The sequence below is a fragment of the Orcinus orca genome, chromosome 15 (genome assembly GCF_937001465.1).
Source record: "Orcinus orca chromosome 15, mOrcOrc1.1, whole genome shotgun sequence".
Taxonomy (NCBI): domain Eukaryota; kingdom Metazoa; phylum Chordata; class Mammalia; order Artiodactyla; family Delphinidae; genus Orcinus; species Orcinus orca.
This window is the reverse complement of record NC_064573.1, coordinates 7,432,326-7,454,525: the sequence shown is the minus strand read 5'-3', so window position 1 is coordinate 7,454,525 and position 22,200 is coordinate 7,432,326. Positions and strand designations below refer to the sequence as shown.

At 42.5% G+C, this 22,200-nt stretch overlaps 1 protein-coding gene across 3 annotated transcripts in view; it reads right to left on the bottom strand.

Annotated features, from left to right (window-relative positions):
• The window catches only part of CD226 (CD226 molecule), a 104,234-nt gene that overhangs the window by 67,683 nt on the left and 14,351 nt on the right, over positions 1-22,200 (bottom strand). For all 3 annotated transcript variants that reach the window (XM_033406086.2, XM_004280000.3, XM_033406085.2), the window contains exon 3: positions 21,776-22,114. In XM_033406086.2, coding sequence (XP_033261977.1) covers positions 21,776-22,114 — 339 coding nt within the window. The remainder of the gene's footprint in view (positions 1-21,775; positions 22,115-22,200) is intronic.

Here is a 22,200-nt window from a genome sequence, read left to right as displayed (position 1 = left end):
GCCTCAGCCACTCCGGTCCAGTGAGACCAGAGGGCACCAGCCTTTTCACCGACCCACCCAATCTCCTTAATATGCCAGCGACCCCACCCTCCAGGCTGAGCCCCTGTGAAAACGTCAAGTTCAACGTGTGCCTGGTGGGGAGACTCATGAGGTCTTCCTCGCTTTACCTTATCTTTGAGTATGACCTCACATGACCTGTCTGCTCATTAGTCAATGTAACTGTACATCAAAGTGAAGGACACAAACATTAGATGTCCTGCACACTCTGAATTGTACCCAGTGCCGTTTGGAATAATTTGTCTCCATGATGTTCTTTATTCTTATTACCGTAGAGACTTCTTTTCTTCAGGTTTTTGGTTTTGGTTTGGTTTGGGTGGTGTGTGTGTGTGTGTGTGTGTGTGTGTGTGTGTGTGTGTGTGTGTGTAAATTAAAAACAAGATCCTATTTCCATCTTTGGATGACTACACTTAAGAGAGTACTAAGAATCCTTACTGTTTTTATTACCCATCATTACCAGGTCCATCAAACAAAAGAAATTCCCCATGAAAAATAACAAGTTATCATTTACTACATGAAGCACTAAGGTGTATACAAAGCTGGAAAAGTAAACATTCAGAAGGTTTTTAATAACAACATTGGAGATGCGGCAAATATATTGCAAAATTTAACATTTGTTCTAACTAAAATGGATAGTCTTTTTCAAATATTAATAGAGGCCTAATAAGGATCATTTCATTGAGAAATCATTTCATTGTCAAGATGAAAGGCCTTGCGTGTTTGCTGAGTGTCTATCATGTTTTTACACTAAACATAGACTAGGGTCAAAGGAACAATTGGTGTCGAAGAGCCCAAGACCCAACGTAGAAACGTTAGACTTCAACAGAACCTCACACTCTTCTCTGCACTAATCTCATGAAGTCAGAAAACTCAGACCTAGGCCAAACTGAGGACACGCAGTGCTGAAAACCAAAGCCTGGGAAGGGAGCCCCTCTCGGCCCCGTCCCCAGCTCCACCTCCACCTCCAAGCAGTTTTAAGTTAGAGGCATTGAGAGTAGTTTTGAAACAGAAATATGGTAACAAAATGGCAAAATACAGCATAATGCTGGAGAAGCTGGGTCAAGTTGCAGGAAGACAAGATTGGAGGATGAGGGGCTGGTAGATGCAGGAGGACCTCAGCTTTGACTGACTCAAACCCCACCAAACACTTGATTTTTCAAGTCTCTTAGCAACTGCCAACATGTTCTCCTTTATCCCTGCCTTGCCCCATCAGCTCTGGCCTTTCTTAAAATGTGCTGTTCCCTAGTGAAATCTCTATCCCCCTTATCTGGGAACTGACCAATAGGAATCCATCACTTTATCTCCGTGTAACCTGGAGGCCTAAAACAATTAAGTGGGTTAATGGGAAACTTTCAAGAAAGTGACAAGCTTGATATAAGTGACACATCTGATTCAGGGTGGAAATAGGTTAATCAATAAAAAATCAATGGAGTCTTGTGCCTTTGGACAAAAGAAAATGTTTCTAGAAGATAGATACAGAATCATGTATAAAAGGACAGCATACACAGAAACTGTCTAAATAGACAAGTGCTACAGAAACTTAAAATTTTACAAAGTGGGCACCAGCTTGGGTTGTTCTTTAGACCTGCTAGCCAATATTATAAAACTCTGAGGAAAATATTATGCAAAATGGAGCAGACTGAACAATTAAACTGGTGAACTCAACTTTATCTACACTGTGTCTTGAATTCCCCCTCTGAAAACACTATTGACCCCCCTGCACTTTGGTTGTACATGTAACTGTTCCGTGAGTCCACAGGAAATAAAGATACATTGAAATTTATATCACATTGTGAAATGGAATAGATACATGTTATGTGCTTTGAAGCACCTGTCATGATCAAAATGACTAAAGGCAATTCTAACTAGAAAGCAAAGTAAAAAAATAAAATTGGAAATTTTGTATAATGACATGTAGAAAGGATAATAAAATGCACGTTTTCTGGTTAAAAAAATAAAAGATATAGTTGAAAGAGTAAAAATCCCAGAAGAAACCCCAAAACTACTGAAAAACACCTTTTTGAAAGTCCAGGGAAAGTTAAGTGCTGCAGATCTAAACGTCTGGGTGTTTAAAACAAAACCACTCATGGTTAGACTGGCAAAGTGAAAGCACCATTGTAGGATGAAGGTCTCACCAAAAAACAAAAGATCATTCAACTGAGAGAGTGCTGAAGCCCAGAGGCACAAATGAGGCCAAAAGAGTATTTGAAAACCATCTTGCAAAAGACCACAAAATAAATGCCAAAAAGTTTTTAAATACATCAGAGAGAAAATGAGTGAGAGAAACTTGATAGCATTTGAAAATAGCGCCCCCAACAAGTTTTTCAGAGAACAAAAAGAGAATGAGAATAAGGACACTTAAGGAATGATCTGATTCCATCTTTATGGAAGCTATTAGGGAATTTCCAAATTTTCCCATTAGAACAGAGAGGTAACATGTTACTCGAAAGAAATGATGAGCACTTGACCAAACTCAGGAACTGGAGAAAAATGACCTCCCCAGGAATAGGGAAACTCCACTCAAGTTTCTCTGCAGATGCTCGATGAAGGCTTGTTTGACAAAACGTGCATCTTATATTTACGAATGGCGGCCATGCTTCAGAACAAGTACATTTCCAGTGGGCACCATCCAACAGGGGGGCTCTAGATAGGTCACAAAATTAACTACACTGAGGCTCACTCTTGTCCAGAAAACTGGGAGGATATGCTGGAACAGCACTTAGTTCCTAACCAGCTATAAACGAGAAAGGACACTACATCATGATATCTGCAAAGAGAAACAACACCTAACTCACCTCCTAGAATTTCTTAAGTAGACAGTGATGTGGAAAAGGAGAGCCAATGGATACACTTATTTAGATTTCCAGAACTTCTTTCTCCACTTTCTATTCACAGATATTGCAAAGCCACGTTCCCCTTTCCAAGAAGGCTCCATCCCACTCTCCCCACTGTTCAGAGCCCCGGTGTCATGCTGAATTTCTCTTCCCTTATACGCTCACGCAATCAGTGGCTAGATCCTGTCAGTTGTACCTTCTAAATATCTGTCAAACATGTCTCCTGCTCTCCATCCCCATTGCTCTGTTCTAGTCCAGTCACACCCCCTCCAGCCTGTGTTCCTGAAATAGCCTCCGGCCCAAGCTCCCTCCAGTCTTGGTCCCACGCAAACTACTCTCCACGACACAGTCAGTCTACTCTCTCTCCTCTGGCCAAACCCTTCAATCACCTCCCCGTCCCTGGCATGGCACACAGAACCACTTAGTGCACGGCCCCTGCTTGCCTCTCCCTTTTACCTGTCCCCATCCCTACCTCATGTTTTACCTTCCAGGTTCATGGGCTCCCAGCTCAAGCACCTCACACTCTCTTTGTTCTCTGGACCTCTGCACGTGCTGGTCCTACTGTGGAGGATACATCTGCTCGGCTCCTTCTTTGGCCAACTCTTAGCCCTCCTTTAGTTGTCAGACACTCTGCCCACAACTTGCACAATAAGGAAAGACAAGGGTCACCCTAAGGGCTCTGATGGCCCCCTTTGGCATTTATCCCCATCAGAGCACCTATCATACTGTGATATAGTACCATCTATTTCTCTCCCCTACTAGTATATAACAGGGATGAGGGCAGGAGCTCTATCTTCTCACTCATCATAATATCTCAGGTTCCTGATGGACTGCCTGGCAACTAGTAACTGCTTACTTGGTGTTTGTGGAAATACTCTCGACACAGAACAAGAAGATCCAATTTTTTAGGGAGCATGGAAAGGGAATCCAATGCAGCTACCATGTACCCAGCACCTGCTATGACCTCATAGGGTCTTGAATACATTATCTCATTAATCCTCAAGCCTGCCCATAAGGTGTGTATTATTATTCCCATTCTATAGATGAGTAAACTGAAGCTCGATAAAAATGAAGGAACTTTCCAAATGTCACAAGACTATTAGGAAGAAGGGCAGAACCAGAACCCAAAGTTCTCTGCCAACAAATCCATTTTTGTTCTCAGTGTCATGAAGACAAAAAGCAACACAATAGATAGCAAGAACTTCTCTGAAAAGAAAATTGTTAACAGTGTAAATCTCCCATGAATTAATCCTGTAACTAAGCTCACTATTATATATTTAATATATATTTTTTCTATATTTATATTTAATTGTGGAAAAATTTATTTAACATACAATTGACCACCTTCACCATTTTTAAATGGTACAGTTCTGTAGTGTTAGTACAGCCACATCATTGTGCAACCAATCCTCAAAACTTTTCATCTTGCAAAATTGAAACTCTATACTATACCCATTAAACATCCCCCCATCCCCTGGCCTCACCCCAAGACAACCAACATTCTACTTTCTGTTTCTACGAATCTGACTGCTCTAGGGACCTCATATAAGAGGAATCGTGCAGTATTTGTCTTTTTGTGACTGGCTCATTTCACTTAGAATCATGTCCTCAAGGTTCATCCATATAATATCACGTGTAAGAATTTCCTTCCTTTTTTAAGGCTGAATAGTATTTATTGTGTCTTTACCACATTTTGTTTATCCATGCATCCCTCAGTGGAGACCTGCATTGCTTCCATCTTTTTGGCTGTTATGAATAATGATTCTGTGAACTTGGTGTACTAAGCTCACAATATATTCACGAATAATGTGCTAATAGACTCCATAGCAAAACCTTGCAAATGACACTAAACCACTCTGTGTGGTGAAATAACAAACCAGGGGGGTGAATTACCAAGGTATCTCAGCAACCTGTGAAATATGCAGAAAAGTGGTTAGGTACATTTTAATAAATGCCCAATGGAAGGAATACATTTAGGGGATAAAAAAAATCTCCTCTACTTATCTTTTAGAATGAAGTTAGGTATAAATAATTAAATTATTTAGGGGAAAAAACTACACCAAAAAATACTTCAAACTGTATTTTATATATAATGTGCTATAAATCTCTGTTTACCACCCAGGAAAGTACTTTACACTTCCTAGAAGGTATCAGAAGAGGTTGTTCTGTTCCACTTAATTGTGTTTGGAATAAACACCTTTCCTATGTACCGATCAGGGGTTGATGCTGACGATTTTCTATGGAAGATTCACTCCCTTCCCTTCACCCCCACCTTTTTTGCTGTTTTATTGAGTCATGACTCCTAAGTGCAAAGCACAGTGTCCAAGTGTGCTGGGATCGTGGGGAGGGGGATGGGGGATGGTCCTCAATGGAGGGATCTGAGGGTTTTGATGGGGGAGGCAGTGAAGAAACTGGCATGGTACCCACTAGGTGGAATACAAAGAAAATGACATAGAGTCAATTTTTTTTAAGTTTCTTTTCGTTTTTAAAAAAATTTATTTTTATTTTTGGCTGCGTTGGGTCTTTGTTGCTGCACACAGGCTTTCTCTAGTTGCGGCGAGCGGGGGCTACTCTTCAGTTGCGGTGTGCGGGCTTCTCATTGCAGTGGCTTCTCCTGTTGCAGAGCATGGGCTCTAGGGTGCGCGGGCTTCAGTAATTGGGGCACGTGGAACCAGTAGTTGTGGCTCGCGCGCTCTAGAGCACAGGCTCAGTAGTTGTGGCGCATGGGCTTGGCTGCTCCATGGCATGTGGGATCTTCCCGGACCGGGGCTCGAACCCGTGTCCCCTGCAATGGCAGGCAGATTCTTAACCACTGCACCACCAGGGAAGTCCCAGCCTATAGTCAATTTAAAAGTAGTCACAAACAACATCTGGGGAGTGGAGAAGGAGACACTGTTTTCCATTTTAGAGACGGGCCAACGTTTCCTTAGACGTGCCCTGAAGGATGAGTAGTGTATGGAGTGAAAGAATATTTAAGGGAAAGAAAAGGCACAAAGACATGAAATTCAGAAATACAGAGGATGTTTAGGGAATTAAAACTTAACCTGCTTTGGCTGAAAGAAGGATGCACAAAGGGACGAGCTTGGAATGTACACAAGGACCAAATCTTAGAAGGCCTGGAAAAGCACTTTTCAAGATTTAGGCTTAATTGAGTAGATAAGGATTGAAAATGTCAGATTCCCAGAGGTTCCAGGAAGATAACAGAAATTACAGAAGCCAGAAGGTGGAACGAGAGGGAATAGTGGGAACTGTGGAGAACTTATGAATGTATCATTCACGGAAAAGCAGCAGCTACTCAGCCTAGGAAAGGCTGCCAAACAGAAAGGTCAGGTCCATGTCGACAGTCCTTCCAGATGTCTGTGAGTGTCTCCAATGTTCTGAAAATGCGCTGCTCAAATGGAGTGGTCCTTAGGGGCCAGAACTGGCCTGCCAATGCTGGTTTAGGTAGTGAGGCTTCTCCTGGTCCAATAGCATCTCTTTCATCTTAGTTTTTTCATGCCCACTAAACACTGTTTTATCAAGTCACCCTTATGTGCTAAGTTCTTTTTCTCCCTCCACTCTCATGGTTTGTCCTTCACTTTCTGTTTGAATGCATTTTCGAAATTCTGTTTTAATAAGACCACTTCATATGGGTATTGCGAGGAATAAATAAAAGAATCCATGTAAAGCCTTTAAGATCCTGCCCAGAGGCTGCCACATAATAAACGTTCAATAAACCATAGTTATTGATGCAAAAGATCACCAGCCAGGGCTTCCCTGGTGGTGCAGTGGTTGAGAGTCCGCCTGCCGATGCAGGGGACGCGGGTTCGTGCCCTGGTCCGGGAAGATCCCACATGCCGCGGAGCGGCTGGGCCCGTGAGCCATGGCCACTGAGCCTGCGCGTCCGGAGCCTGTGCTCCGCAGCGGGAGAGGCCACAACAGTGAGAGGCCCGCGTACCGCCAAAAAAAAAAAGACCACCAGCCAAAGCTCTGAGTGCACACTCACGACTGCACGTTTACACTCCACCCCAATTTCTCTCTTGGGCTCAGACTCAAAAATCCTCCTGCCTATGAGAGAGCTCCATGTGGATGTCCAGAACTAAACCACTCAGCCCCACCCTAGACCTTCCTCTCACCTCATACACCCCAGTTCAGGAAATGATAGCACCATCTGCCCGGGATCCCAGGTAAAAACCTGATACCACTCTTGAATCCTCCTTCTACTTCACACCCAACACCCAATACAAAATGAAATCTTCTCTCTCAACTCTCCTGCTGTATAATCACTGTTGGAGCCCATTCCCAGAAATGTGGAAGCTGAGCAACTGCCTGCCTTATCAGGGGATGATCAACAATGAAGGAAATCAGGCACGCCTTATCGGCACATAGAACACAGACAACTAGAAACATAGTCCTACCAGGTCCAGAGTCCAAAAACTGGGGCAACAGATGTTGTCTTTCTGGGTGGTCGATGGGCTATGTTACTGAGATCAAACTTTCACGTAAAAGCATCTAGATTATGAATAAACTTTTTAAAAAAATACATAGAGGTAAGAAACAATAGTGCTTTGCAATATAGGCTGAGATAACATGGATGAGATATTTATTTTGGAAGTCTAGCCACTTAAATGGGAAGAATGAGAGAAAATAAGGTATAAAGAATGACTTCTATGGTTTTGAGAAGCAGGGATATTGACTCAAATGAGAGAGACTGGGCGCAAAACAGATTGTGTGGGGGGTGGATTTATTGTTTAGAAATGTAGATATTTGCATTTCTAGTAAAATACCATGCTCCGTTATTAGCACTAAACCTCCTATTAAAAACTAAATATGCTGGGATGAAGTGAGAGAGTGGCATGGCCACATATACTACCAAACGTAAAATAGATAGCTAGTGGGAAGCAGCCGCATAGCACAGGGAGATCAGCTCGGTGCTTTGCGACCATCTAGAGGGGTGGGATAGGGAGGGTGTGAGGGAGACGCAAGAGGGTGGGGATATGGGGTTATATGTATATATATGGCTTATTCACTTTGTTGTACAGCAGAAACTAACACACCATTGTAAAGCAATTATACTCCAATAAAGATGTTTAAAAAAAAACAACTAAATATGTATGTTAAACAATTTAAAATATCTTAAAAGCAATTTAAAAGCATCAAATTTCAGACAACATAGGAGTCACCAGGAGAAATCTAAGAGAAAGTGACAAACTAGGGAGGTGAGAACATGGAAGGAAGCCACTTTTGCCCTGAGCACACCTGGCCAATCTCAGCAAACTTGAACTCTGATTCTGAGCCTCACACAGCACAAGTGATATGGGTGCCAAGGCCCAGGGCCTCCCTGCGATAGGTAATGGAGGAGAAGACCCTCTTCCTGTTGAGACATCTGGGGGTGCACCTTCAGGGTAAGGATGAAATGGAAGTAAACCTGCCCTCATTCACATCCCTAGGAGACCATGGAAAGAAAGAAAATCCTTGAGTAGCTGTAAGAACAAGTCAGTTCTCACGTGAATTTACAGTCTAAATTCCCAGAGCAGGGGTGCTCCATAAAGCCTAAGTTTAAAGTAATCCAAGACAACGCCTCTGTGAATGAAGGTCCATTTATTCTGGGCCTCAAAGAACAACCAGAAATGCTTTATGAAGAGGGATGTGCAGCACACAGTCAAAAATAGCCAAGAACGTGGGGCTTCCCTGGTGGCGCAGTGGTTGGGCATCCGCCTGCCGATGCGGGGGATGCGGGTTCGTGCCCCGGTCTGGGGGGATCCCACGTGCCGTGGAGCGGCTGGGCCCGTGGGCCATGGCCATTGGGCCTGCGCGTCTGGAGCCTGTGCTCTGCGGCGGGGGAGGCCACGGTGGTGAGAGGCCCGCGTACTGCAAAAAAAAAAAAAAAAAAAAAAGCCAAGAACATAAGGAAATAAAGCAGTAAGAGGAAGAATCAGCAGCAGGAAAACAGATATTAGAAATGAGCCTTTTGATATTAGAATGTCAGACATAGATTATAAAACAACTATGTGTACCTAGTCTGGGGAGAGGACAGGGTGTGCATTGAAAAGAATAAATTAGGATAGAGAGACAATGAGAGCCAGGAGTGGCTGTGAACAAAGTCCCAACAAAGCAGGAAAGCAGGGGGAGCCATGCTCCAGCAATTTCTGAGCCAAAGTGCTGGCAGCTGTACTGGTATTTTATATAATTTCTGAATCTGTGGGGTGGGGAGGAAATCAAAATAATGAAAAGTACGCTAGAAAGAGATTCTATCTTGAATATACCCCCTCTCTACTTTATCCCCACTGTGCTGCCTCAGTTTAATTCTTTTGCCTGTCTTGTCTGACCTACTACTATAGCCTTTGTATTACTTTGCTAGGGCTGGCATAGCAAAGTACCATAGGCTGAGTGGCTTAAACAATAGAAATTTATTTTCTCACAATTCCAGAGGCAGAAAGTCAGGGTACCAGCAGGGTTGATTCCTTCTGAGGCCGCTCTCCTTGGCTTCTGGATGGCCACCTCTTCCTTGTGTCTTCACATGGTCTTATCTTTGTATACGTCTGTGTCCTTATGTCCTCTTCTCATAAGGACACCAGTCATATTGGATTAAGGTCCACTCTAATGACCTCTTCTTAACTCAGTTATATCTTTAAAGACTCTATTTCCAAATACAGTCACATTCTGAGGTACTGGGGTCTAGGACTTCAACATATGAATTTTGGGAGGACACAACTCATCCCATAACAGCCTCTGGACTTCCCTCACTTGTCCCTCACCTCTAATCCCCTTGTAGACTCTTGTCTGACTGCTCTTTCTAAATTGCAAACCATTCACCTAATCCAAATCCTTAATGGCTCCCCATTGCCTAAAATAAAGTAAAATCACCTCAGAATGGTGTACGGTTGTGACACAAAATGGAACTAGAGGGGACATTAGCTCCCACCCCACTGCAAAGAAAATGCGATCTAAGTCAGAATAAGGCCTTGCTACGCAAACACAATTCCAAGTCGAGTATTCCGAAAACTGACCCCACCCCTCCCCAGCAAAAATCTGGAGCCCCTGTAGAAAGCATAACGAAGTTCTTTTCTGCTCTCCACCCTCCAGATTCGCCACCTGGCACCACTAGCCACTTAAACTAATTTACATTCGGGCTTTACCCAGCAGGCTAGCTCCTAAGCACACCAGACTCACTTTGCTTCTGTAGCATTAGCATGAGTTCCCTCTAGCAGGCATGCGATGCCACCAACAGCATGATCATCCTTCAACCCAGGAGGTTTGGCATCTCCCTCTATGAGTAAGCTCAAGCATCTTTTATTCTCTGAAGCTTCCGTAATGACCTCCCTCCCGCTCCAAACATTCTTCCAACACACACATATAGGCGCGCGCGCACATGCACTGCCGCCACCACCATCCTATCGCAACCAGCACCTGTCCCATGCATCAAATGGCATTATAAATGAGTCCTCAGCTTGAGATCAGAGACTGGGACGTGTCTATGTACCCGCAACCTCACACAGCCGCCTGGCACACAGCCAGCATTCATTAACTGTTTATTGAATGAAAGCTAGGAGTGGATGGGAAGGAAGCCCTTGAGGAGGGGGAAGCTTCATTTGGCTGTGATTTAGCAAGATAAGCAGAGACTTTGTGAAGATTGCATTGGTGGGCCATGCCCTGGAGGCAGTGCCCCGGCTGCATTTCAGGGCTGCAGGCTCCCTCTTCCTTGTTTCCTAGTCTCCCATCTTTCTTTTTCCCCACCTCTAAATCATCCCACACGCAGCTGCTAGAGTAATGGCTCCAAATAATGGCTGCAAACATGACCCATGTGACTTCTGCTATTTGAAAACTTTACTAACCACCAAGGAAGTTCAAAACTAGACCTTCCACCACTGCCCTTCCTCTAAGCTTGTGACCAAATGTATTTTTCATTTGCCCTAAATGCAAAGAGCATGTCCCTTTCATGGGAGTTTTTTCATGAAGCATTTTTTTTCTGGAATCATACCTAGATTTCCAGCCTGGTGCAGGCACCTTTCAACGTCCCCCAAACCGGAAGTAACCTCTGCCACTCTCAACTCCCCAGACATTGTTCTATGCTACTTATCAAGTTCCACTGTACATCACGGTTACTCAGTCCTCATGTTCACATAATGTATAGTACGTACCTCCCCTCTTAGATTATAAACGTCTCAAAAACAGTGACCTTCTTACTCATTTCTTCTCCTCATAGCAAACTGTAAATGCCTATTCAATGTATTTAGAAAGGGCTTACAATTCTTTAGATTACTGTTATCAACATTCATCCAATAAAAGACTAGAACATCTCAAAGTGTCATTTGAACAATAAGGTATAATAATTTGCTCTTTGGTTCAGTTCTGCTATTGTCACTGAAAACATAATAGTCAGACTGTGTTAAGAATAAAAGTTCAAACACTGTCAGCTCAAAGAAACACAATACCAGTAATTGGAAATGTTTCCATCTTATTAAATGTTCATTCTTTTAGGAACCATTTGTAGGATTTAAGGAAAATAAGAGGAAGAAGTAACAAGTCCTATGCTTAATAAATATTCTTTATTTATATTTACTGACTTATTTAAATGAGCAACTATGCTTTTTAAAAGATAACAGGGACATAATTTGAGAATTGTGGTGCCACAAGCTAATGGGACACAAAATGGTCTCATTTGGGGACATACACTAATGTTACTGAGCTCTGCCTCAGAGACAAGTATTGAATTCCCTGGCTGTTTCTCAAATGAAGAATGGTATACACACTTTCAGTTGTAGCACCCAGTTTGTAAAGAGAAATAAATGTCCTCTCTCCATTAGTAGAATGAATTAGGTGGATGACCTAAGATTTTCTGAAGTTTTGGGTTCTTTATATGTCAACAAGGAAATTATCCTAAACATATGCATACACCTTCAGTAAGCTCTTCTAGAAACGTCAGTGTTGGTAGCATATAGGATTTCATGTAGCCTGCCAAGAAATGGAACAAATACGTTCTTAAGGGGTAATTTGCTGAAATGAGAATATTAAGTTTCTTAAGTATTCTGCTAGTTAAATGCACATAAATGTGCATTAATAAATGCACATAAATGCTCACAGAATGCATGCCCAGACATCATCCTTATTGGCCCTACTAAACCCAGCAGGTATGACGTGTATAGCTATTTACAGTGCTATTAAATGTGAATATTGCATCTCACATCTCCATCCTTAGAAAGCTTTCTATATCAATCTTCTACAGAACATAGGTCTTTCTCTCTGGGCAGATTATGCGGAAGACTTTTTTTTTTTTTAATGTAGGTTGGTTAAATAGCTTAAGTCAGGGAAAATTTTCTCACATTGAGATTTATCGGATTGTGAGTAATCTCTCAAGGGAAGTGCCAGAAGCCCCATCAGCTGAGTTATTTAATTAAAACTATTGTGGAGTAAGTAGGAGAGATGGTGTGCAGGGGAATGATTTCTCATTGATCCCTGAAGGATGGGCTTGATAGTCTTAAAATTCTTAACGGTTTCAAAAGCTTAAATGTCTTCAGAAATGTTCTCGAAGGAACAGAAAAGCTATCCTGTTTGCAACCTCTACTCCCTATAAAAACCAAAGAAAAACAAAAACCAGCAACCAAGAGCAGAGCTTAGAGACAAGTCTTCTTTCTATAAACGCTAAACCAGCTGCCCCTGGACAGCATTGGCTCAAAGAGAAAGCGGGCTGCACAGTCCTAAGCTTCTGGTCCTGAGAGCTTGACCTTTTTCCTTCTTTCTTCAGTTATTTATTTTCCTTTCGCTTCTTCGTTTTTAAATTTCCCAAATCCAGCATTTTTAACTCACAAAATTTTTTTATCATTTTACCCTCCATCAGGACTGTGATCTGTCAGGATGCACATCCCCGTAAGGTCTCTTTGAAGGTCCCTGACGCCTCCCCCTAATCCTACGAGAAGTTTCTGAGAGAAGATGTGGTGAACACAGCTCCATCGGGGCTGTTCTCAACCTTTGATGAGAGGAATTTTTTTTAAAAGAATCTAGAAGCGGAGACGGTCCAGGGGAGGGTCTCAGTGTGCGTGGGCCCAGCAGGTTCCGATTACCCGGAGGGGCTCTTACTCACAAAGCCACGATCCCCACCCTGCACTCACACCACAGGCCAGCAGCACCCACTCTGCAGAGGAAGCATGTTCCAGAGCCCGCGGTTGGCAGCCGCCCGAGTGCTGGGGAGAGGGGGGTTGTGGTCACCAGTGATAGAACACTTGTGGTCACAAGTGTTGTCTTGATCGCTGAGGGCTGGAGGAGGAAAACCCAAGAACTGTGTGTCTCCGCTGCACGTAGACCATCTCCGAGGGCCACAGGGGAGCCGGGGCTCCTGCTTCAGCTGTAGTTCATCCTCGAGCCAAAGCCACCCTTACGCTATGGTCATCTTGGAAATAACAATAGCTGCTCAAGGAAGGGTAGGGCTTGTGGAAGTAAACAAAACCACCACAGGCAAAGATCACAGCCAGGTGCCTCCCCTGCTCTGGACCGCCTGAGTGGATTTCCCAACAGGTCTAGGGAAAATGTCCTCTTCTGGATGTTGACCCGGCTGAGAAGTGGGAAAGCCTGGGCGGCCTCGCAGGGCATGGAGGTAGCACAGCGGACACAGGCCTGTGCCCTCAGGTGGACAAGCAGAAAAAACTATTCTCACCAAACCCAAATGGGTATTTGTTCCTGTACGTTAAACTTTACCTGCCATTCAATTGTTGAATCTAATTTTGTATATCAATCCAGTATTGCCTTGTTTCAGAGCTGTTTTTTATGTCTCCCTTTCTGATCTTTGATTACAGAGCTTTACCCCAAAGCCTGAGCACTGAATCTCGTGGTGATATGTGCTCTCATGCATCTCCTCCCTGGCTTAGCAAACGGAAAGCAAGTCAATAAAAACAACCTTGGCCCGGGTTCTGGTAACTAGTCCACTTTCAGATTCCCATAAACTTCACCCTTAAGAAGTGCAGCGACCATAACCTTGCTTTCCACGAGTCTTAAAATGCTCTTTATCATTTGCCTTCTCTATGTACTATTTTATTTAATTAAGGAGTGAGACTTCTCAGCCTTTAAAATGTTTTTGGGGCTTCCCTGGTGGCGCAGTGGTTGAGAGTCTGCCTGCCAATGCAGGGGACACGCGTTCGTGCCCCGGTCCGGGAAGATCCCACATGCCGCAGAGCGGCTGGGCCCATGAGCCATGGCCGCTGAGCCTGCGCGTCCGGAGCCTGTGCTCCGCAACGGGAGAGGCCACAACAGTGAGAGGCCCGCGTACCGCAAAAAAAAAAAAAAAAAAAATTGTTTTTGTTTTCATCAGTTGGCTATTTCTTATTGATACTACTTAATATCTTTTCTCTTCCTTAAATGAAAAACTGCTGAAATGTAACATTTCACAGAACCCTTTTTTATTCTCATATATGTATGTGTATAACACAGTTATACAGATGGGGAAACTTTCATGACTTATTTCTAAGCTTGTAAGAATGGACCTTAAGAGAGTTTATTATTTATTAACATTACCTATTGTTATCTATTAATAATTATTTATTAATTCTTCAAACAGTAGATATGAAAGAATTTTTTTCTTATTCTTCTACCTCACTTAAAAACAAACAAACAGGGCTTCCCTGGTGGCGCAGTGGTTGAGAGTCCGCCTGCCGACGCAGGGGACACGGGTTCCTGCCCCGGTCCGGGAAGATCCCACGTGCCGCGGAGCGGCTGGGCCCGTGAGCCATGGCCGCTGAGCCTGCGCGTCCGGAGCCTGTGCTCCGCAACGGGAGAGGCCACAACAGTGAGAGGCCCACGTGCCGCAAAAAAAACCACAAAAAAACCAAAAAACAAACCCAACCTCAAAGCAAAAGAGAAGCATCTGACGGGCAAAGCTGAAAGAATCCAGCAGGGACGAAACCTGCTGGTATGTATTGGTGACCCTTTAGGGAGAGGAGAGTAGGAAAGACTCTTTTTCCACGGCCTCTTAGCCCTGTTTGGAATTTCCACGGACAGGCAAAGAAGGCTTTTAGACAAAGGCTTCCCCTCCGTCTTTTTGCACCTTTCACTAATATATAAGGTAGTGCAGTTTTCTTCTTTCCTTCTGAATTTGGGATAGATAACACACAAGCTGAAATGAGAGTATGAAAATATTCTCAAGATACGTTGCAGAATATAATTGCATAACCCATCTGGATTCCTATGCCTTTTGAAGCATTAAGTCAACATGTTGAAATAAACCAAGCCATGAATTTTAAACCCGAATAAACTGCATTCATTGCTGATCAATCCTATGTGTTGGCTTGCACAGTACGTTAAAGCAGAGCCAAAGTTATCTATTTCTTAGATAATATTTAAAGCAAGTCTCCTGAATGCTACTCCGCCCAACTCCAGGTCCAAATATTCTGACTTACCTCCTTCAAGGTAAACTTCAAATTCCCCCCTTTCAGGGAATCTATCCTGAGTTCCCGGTTGAAAGTAAATTCTATCCTCTGAACTACAATAGCACTTACTCTTTGCTTTACATTATAATTTGTGATATACAACTTTTATCTCCCCTAAAGCTCTGCATTCTGTTTAGAGCTAAGATCATGTCTTTCTAGCTTCCCCACCACAGACATTATCTTGAATATAGTAGGTTCTCAATAAGACTGGATGAGTGAATTAATGGATAAGTGAATTCGGTCCCACAAATCAGCACACCCATTTCTACAGCCAGATCTGGGCCACTCCCCCATTTCCAGATTTAAATAAAATTTAAATCCTGAGATCACCCCAACATTAGAAAAAAAAAAAAGTAACTGGCAAGAGAAAAGCAAATACTGACGTTGACGGGAATAGAGATAAGACCCATCTAAGACCGAGCATGGATGACACACAGGGAGCCCCATCCCATCCAGGAAAGAATGAAACCTTAAAAAGGAGACAGTGAGGAACATCCCGTGTCAAAGTTGAGATGAGGGGGTTGGAGTGTGGAAGATCACAGAGTGAGAAATCTATGTGATACAGCAACACAGAGCACCAGAATGTGTGGAGGGGACCATCTAACCCTCTCCTGTACACATGAGCTAGGAGGAAACCCATCTGGCTCCTACACCAGTTACGCATCCGTCCTGCATCTCGAGTCTCCCCCGCTTCTTCCCTCCCTCCCCTCGCTATGCCCTCTCCAGTCTTTAACACGAATGCTCCCCCCACTTCGATGTGACCATCCTTCAATGCCACGGCCTCAGCTTCTGTCCCATGTACAAGTACTTTCTTAGTTAACCATCTTCTTCACGTGTGCTGGGTGATCATCCAGATGACTCCAGAATTGCTATTTTCAGTCCTGAACTTCATTATGGTTTGTCATTCCATAATTTCAGCCGTGAGCTGGTCAAAGGCTACCTTCCAACTCAATGCATCTGAAACTGAACTTATTTACTCTCTTCCAAGCCAAACCGGTCTCTTAATTTCCCATCTTTTTAAGTGAAACCGTCATTTTTCAGTCCCTGAATCATAAAAATTTGGAATCCTTGTTTTCCCTCCTCCAGACCTCCAAGCCAAATCAGAATGAAGATCTTACCCTTAACTTAGATAATTACCTGTGAAGTGCTCAAAATTGCAACTGTATCCTTCTTCACTGTTTTTATTAGAAATTTAACAGACTTGAGAGAAGTTTCATAAAACATTTTTAAGACAGATGGGAAATAAAACACCTGTATAAGAAAAACACCTGATTGTGAACTTGGAAGACCCTTGTATTCCTTCCTGGTTCTATCTCCTTCCTGCCTGTGCTTCGGAGATCTGCTTTCCTTAGCTTTACCACACGTTTGTATCTATAAATAGCATATTGTTTAGTTGCATGTCTCTAAACTTTAAAGGAAAGGAATCGTCCCCTATGTGTTGTTTTGAAACTTGCTTTTTTCTTTCACACAATGTTCCCCAAATTCATCCCTGTTGATGAGCCCCGCGAGCAGTCATTCATTTGTTGGCTGTCACGGTGATCTGCTGCCTTAAACATTCTCAGGCATTTCTCCTACATGTGGGCAATCCCCAGAATATACAATAGAGAGAATGATTAGGTCTTAGGAATGGGGTTCTTTAGCTAGCTAATGCAGTATCATTTTCCAAAATAGATGTGATGGTTAATTTTAGGTATTAATTTGGAGGGTGGTTTGGGATAAGATTAACATTTAAAATGGTGAATTTTGAGTAAGCAGACTGGCCTACATAAGGTGGGTGGGCCTCATCCAATCAGCTGAAGGTCTGAATACAACAAAAAGACTGGCCTCCCCGGCCTCCTTTCCGCCTGCATCTACACCATCACTGGTTTTCCTGGGTCTGCAGCCTGCTGGCCCACACTGCAGTCTCCATGATCACATAAGCCAATTCCTCATGATAGATGTCTTTCTATACACAGACACATCCTATTGGTTCTGTTTCTCTGGAGAACTCTGAATATTACCAATACCAATAATACAGTAGACCCACCAACGTACACTCCTACTAGCAGTGGATACGTGTTCCAATCCATAAAATAATCGTTGTTCACCCTGCCCCTTAAACTCTTCCCCTTCTGTAAGGATGCAACTAGTTTAATCTTCTAGGTGGTGAAAAAAAGTGGTCATTATGTATCTCCATCTGAAAACATTCAGAGACTTCCCATAGTCTACACTGCAGGGTCAAGTTCCAACCCCATTGGGCTCAGCAACATTGGGCCGTCCCATCTTTCCAAGTTCTTCTCCGACATTCTCTTGCCCCATGGGCTTCGGCTTCTTTTTTAAACATAGGATCTACTGTATAAAACCTTACTTGGGGCCCCAGAGCACCTCTGCTATAAGAGCGGAGAGAGGGTCCCACTGTCACAGTTTCTTCCTCACCCTCAAGGCTGCCTCTCAGGCGGTGAGGGGCCCAGGAGCCCGGGTGAGACCTACCCCTCCTGGAGCTCCGTGCTCCAGGCACACCATCCAGTCTCTGTCCCCTGCGTGAACCAACTTCCTCACGCCTTCTCCACACCACCAGTACCCCTGGAGATGCCCTTTTCTCTTCTTCCCTCACACCCGTCTCTCGATGCTAAAAAATTCCTGGTACAAACTATTATGTATTAAATAAGCTACAAGGATATATTGTACAACACGGGGAATATAGCCAATATTCAATAATGACCATAAATGGAGTATAAGCTTTAAAAATTGTGAATCGCCACATTGTACACCCGTAACTTATATAATACTGCACAGCAACTCTACTTCATTTTTTTTTTTTTAATTGTTCACGTTCACCCTGCTGGTGTCAAGCTCCCCTCCCTCTCATTTCTGGCTCTTTGGAAACACCAGCTGGTGTCATCCTGGTGCCGTGGCTCAGCAGCTCAGCAACCTTCAGTTGATTAATGACCCTGAACTTCACTTTCCTCAGCTATATAATGTGAACACGCTCATCTCCTGCCTGGTGTTTCACAAGCATTAAACGAGAGGACAGGCATTTACTTCACACACAGTAGGCACCTAATCAGAGTTAGCTAGCAGAGTCTTGGGGGTGCATCATACATTTGGGGGGACATTTCCATAAATATAACTACATTTGCCATAAGTGACTAGTAAAGCCAGAGACACATGGGTTACGGTAATTTTCTCCACAACCCCACTTCCACCGCAAACTCTGCCATGAAAGGGCTGCCTTTGAAATGTCACCTCTCGAGTCGCCTCAGCTATTTTTCCATGAGGCAATGAAATAAATGCAGCCATTCTTGCCATTAAATGCTCTAAATCAGTTACTGATTAAGAAATGCCTGTTCTGAAGGTAACTCATGTTTTAACATAATTTTGCATTAACAATATCATTTATCCAGAATAAGACATCCAATTTGCTCATCAACTCTGGGCTGAAAGCTCAAGGGGGAGGGAGGCCAAAAGGACAAGCAATGATGGATGTCTCCTCATTCAAGGCCCCCGCCGGCTCCTATGCCCCCCAAGCCGGCACTTTCCATCCTGTAATTGCAGCTCTATCCAGTGGACACAAACGAAGTCTGAGAACTTGAGCAGATTACTGGACCTTACTTCCCTTCAGTGTTCTCACTCGAAAATCAAGGTTACGTCCACAGTCAAGTGTGCAGGGGGCGTTAAACGAGAAGACCTGGGTAAGGTACTGATCAAGTTCCTCACACATCATCAGCTTTCAGTGAACAGGAGAAATCAGTATAATTAGAGAGCATGTGGCTCAATTCCTTCACCTTTTTGAAGATCTTAACGATCTATTATACAGATTAAGATTTCCGGATTCCAAGTCCAATCTTTCACTGTTAGATAGATCATCAACTCCCCCTTTATGTTATACAAGCATGTGATATTTGTGGATCCTAATATGTTGTTAATAAAGCACACATGGAAGAAGTTAAGTATATTTAAGGTTAATTTAGTATATTTAAGGTTAAGTATATTTAATGTAAATACAGCTACTATATTTTATAAATTCACTATCATTCTTAGTTTTAAAAAAATATGAAGCTCTCCAAATCTCAAAAGTGAATGAAATACTCTCACTGGCTGGTTAATGCAATCTATTCTTTAAAAATATAAATGATCAAAAACAACAGCAAAATATGTTGAATACCATCAGATTCTAATCTGAACTAGATGGAGAGTTGGCCGCCCCTTTCTTGGTGACTGACTGAAAATCTCACCACTGTTTTTGAAAAAGCCCCATGAGGCAGAGCTCTCCCTTTTCCTGTCCTCAAAATAATAACAGGAGAAATAAATCTGGATGATAAAATTAAGAAAATATTGCCAAAATCATTCATACATGATGCTAAAAATCCTACTTTGGTGTGGCAACCATAATTTAGTTCTCAATAATTTAGTGCTACCCTCTATCCTAAACCTTCACAAGAGGTCAAGCTACCTGTTTTTGTTTTGTTTTGCTTTTAATAAAAATTGCGTATGTTTAGGGCATATACAACAAAATGATATGTGGAATGATTACTATAGTCAAGCTAATTTACACATCTTCTCCCCATATAGTTACCATTTTTTGGTGATAAGAGCACCTGAAATCTACTCTCTTAGCAAATTTCCAGTGTTCAAGACAATGATATTAACTATCATTAATGTCTTCATGTACGTTGGGTCTCTAGACTTGTCCATCCCGCAGAACTTCAACTGTGTACTCTGACCAACATCTATCTCCCCCGTTCCCCACCTCCCCACCCTGGTAACCACCATTCTACCTGTTTTCTTTTTTTTCTTCTTTTTTTTTAATTGGGGTATAGTTGTTTTACAATGTTTTGTTAGATTCTACTGTACAGTGCAGTTCCTTATGCTATGCAGCAGGTTCTTATTAGTTATCTATCTTATACATATTAGTGTATATATGTATATATGTACAATATCTTCTTTAGCCATTCCTCTGTTGATGGACATTTTTGTTTTTTTAATATTTTAATTTTATTGGAGTATAGTTGATTTACAATGTTGTGTTAGTTTCAGGTGTACCTGTTTTCAATTGGTTGTTCTTTACAGAAATTGGAATAACCTGATTTGGGACCCAAACTATAAAAGCTCACCACACGAGGCAGGGCGGGGAAGGGCATGTATTTCTGGCCATGGTGGCTCAGGCCATGTGTCAAACAGCTCACCCCTAAGACCCTTCCTATCCTCTCTGTCACTTGCATGGCTAATCAGAGTGGACTATACACTGAAGACTTGCAAACAGCATTTAACAGGTGGCTGCACACAACAGCAAATGAGATCTTGCGTGGCAAAATGGAGTCTGTAATAAGTAAGTATTTAACTAAAGAGATTTTGCTAATTGACACTCTGTAAGCCTCACCCATATACACAGAATTATTATTGAGCTTAGCTACACCTAAACAGAAAGGGAAAACCAACACATGGGAATTTTTCTTACTTCCTGACCATTAGATATTCCTTATATAGTACTTTAAATTGTTCTTTTATAATACGGATTTCTTAAAAAGAAAGCACTATATCAGGTGGTATATGATGTGCTCTGCTGGATGTCTATTTGGGATATAATTTGAGGGACATCAGACAAGAAACACACAGTCCCAAATTATTTCCTTCCCTAGATTATCTCTGACAACTAAAAATTTCATCACTAGTCATTTTGTATCAAAAGCCTAGGAAATAATAACAGTGACAGTAATAATAATACCTACCATTCCCCGACTACCATGGGCCAAGTTCCTTACATATATGATCCCTAAACCATTCAACAAAGAGAATGGTATTATTAACTCAATTTACTATTCAGGAACCTGAGATTAAGAGGGACTGAGCAGCTAATATAAGGTTATAAAGGAAGTAAAGGCTATAAAACCCAAGTTTTTCCAACATACCACACCCAATCCATGTGGCTATTACTTGTAGGACTAACTAAGCTTCAAACTACAATCACTGGTAGACACGGCAGGAAATACTTCAAGAGATCATTCGATTCTTTCTGAGATGACAGCTTGCAATTTCTGAAGCATCTTCTCTAGTGAAACTTGGATGAAGCTAAAAACAGAGTCAGTGCTTGAACTCTGCCTAGGATTCACTAATAAGCCCAGATTTGGCGTTACAGAAAGGACTCTGAACAAGCAGGGTTGGAAGCAAAAGGAAATGAGACTACGTCACAGGAGGTGTCTGACCTCTGAACCCAAACATTGCCAACATCAGCTTAATCTAGGTTCAAGTTCTCATTAAGACAAGATAAAACCTGTGCTTTCTCCCATGACATTCGAATTCATGAGATGCTTCTTCTACTCAGAAATGATGCCACATTAAGAAAAATGGAACTGATTCACAGTATTATTTCTTTGAAACAATAATATAGAATCTAGAAATGGAATTGGAAAATGGCACAAAAATATGATAAAGCATTTCACAGTTTCTACTTGGTCTTTACAGAAACAAATATTGTAGATGGGTAAAAAGGTAAATAAAAATTTCACTTACCTGATGGAACCACCTGTATCACCTTTTCCCAGGTTCCATGTGGGAAAGTATGAAGAAAGCAGGAATAGAAGCCAACGTCCACCTCAGAGGCATTATGGAAGGACAAGGTCATATCGTTAGAGGCCGTGGTTGAATTTGAAAAGTAAACCCTATCAACGTACGGCTCTCTTATGATCACACGGTAAGTAGGGTTGAAAATGGCTATGGACTCTCTCTCCAGTGTCTTGATCTTGAACCACTCCATCTGGGTTAAAGTGTCCTTTGATGGATACACACATTCTAGGGCCATATTCTTAGCAAGTTTAACAGTTGTGTCCCAAAATATCTGTTCACATCCAGCTGAAAGACACACCATAATGTGATCATGTGAATTCAATTAGACCTGATGATTGAAACACCAAACAGACATCTGAAGCTTACTCTAG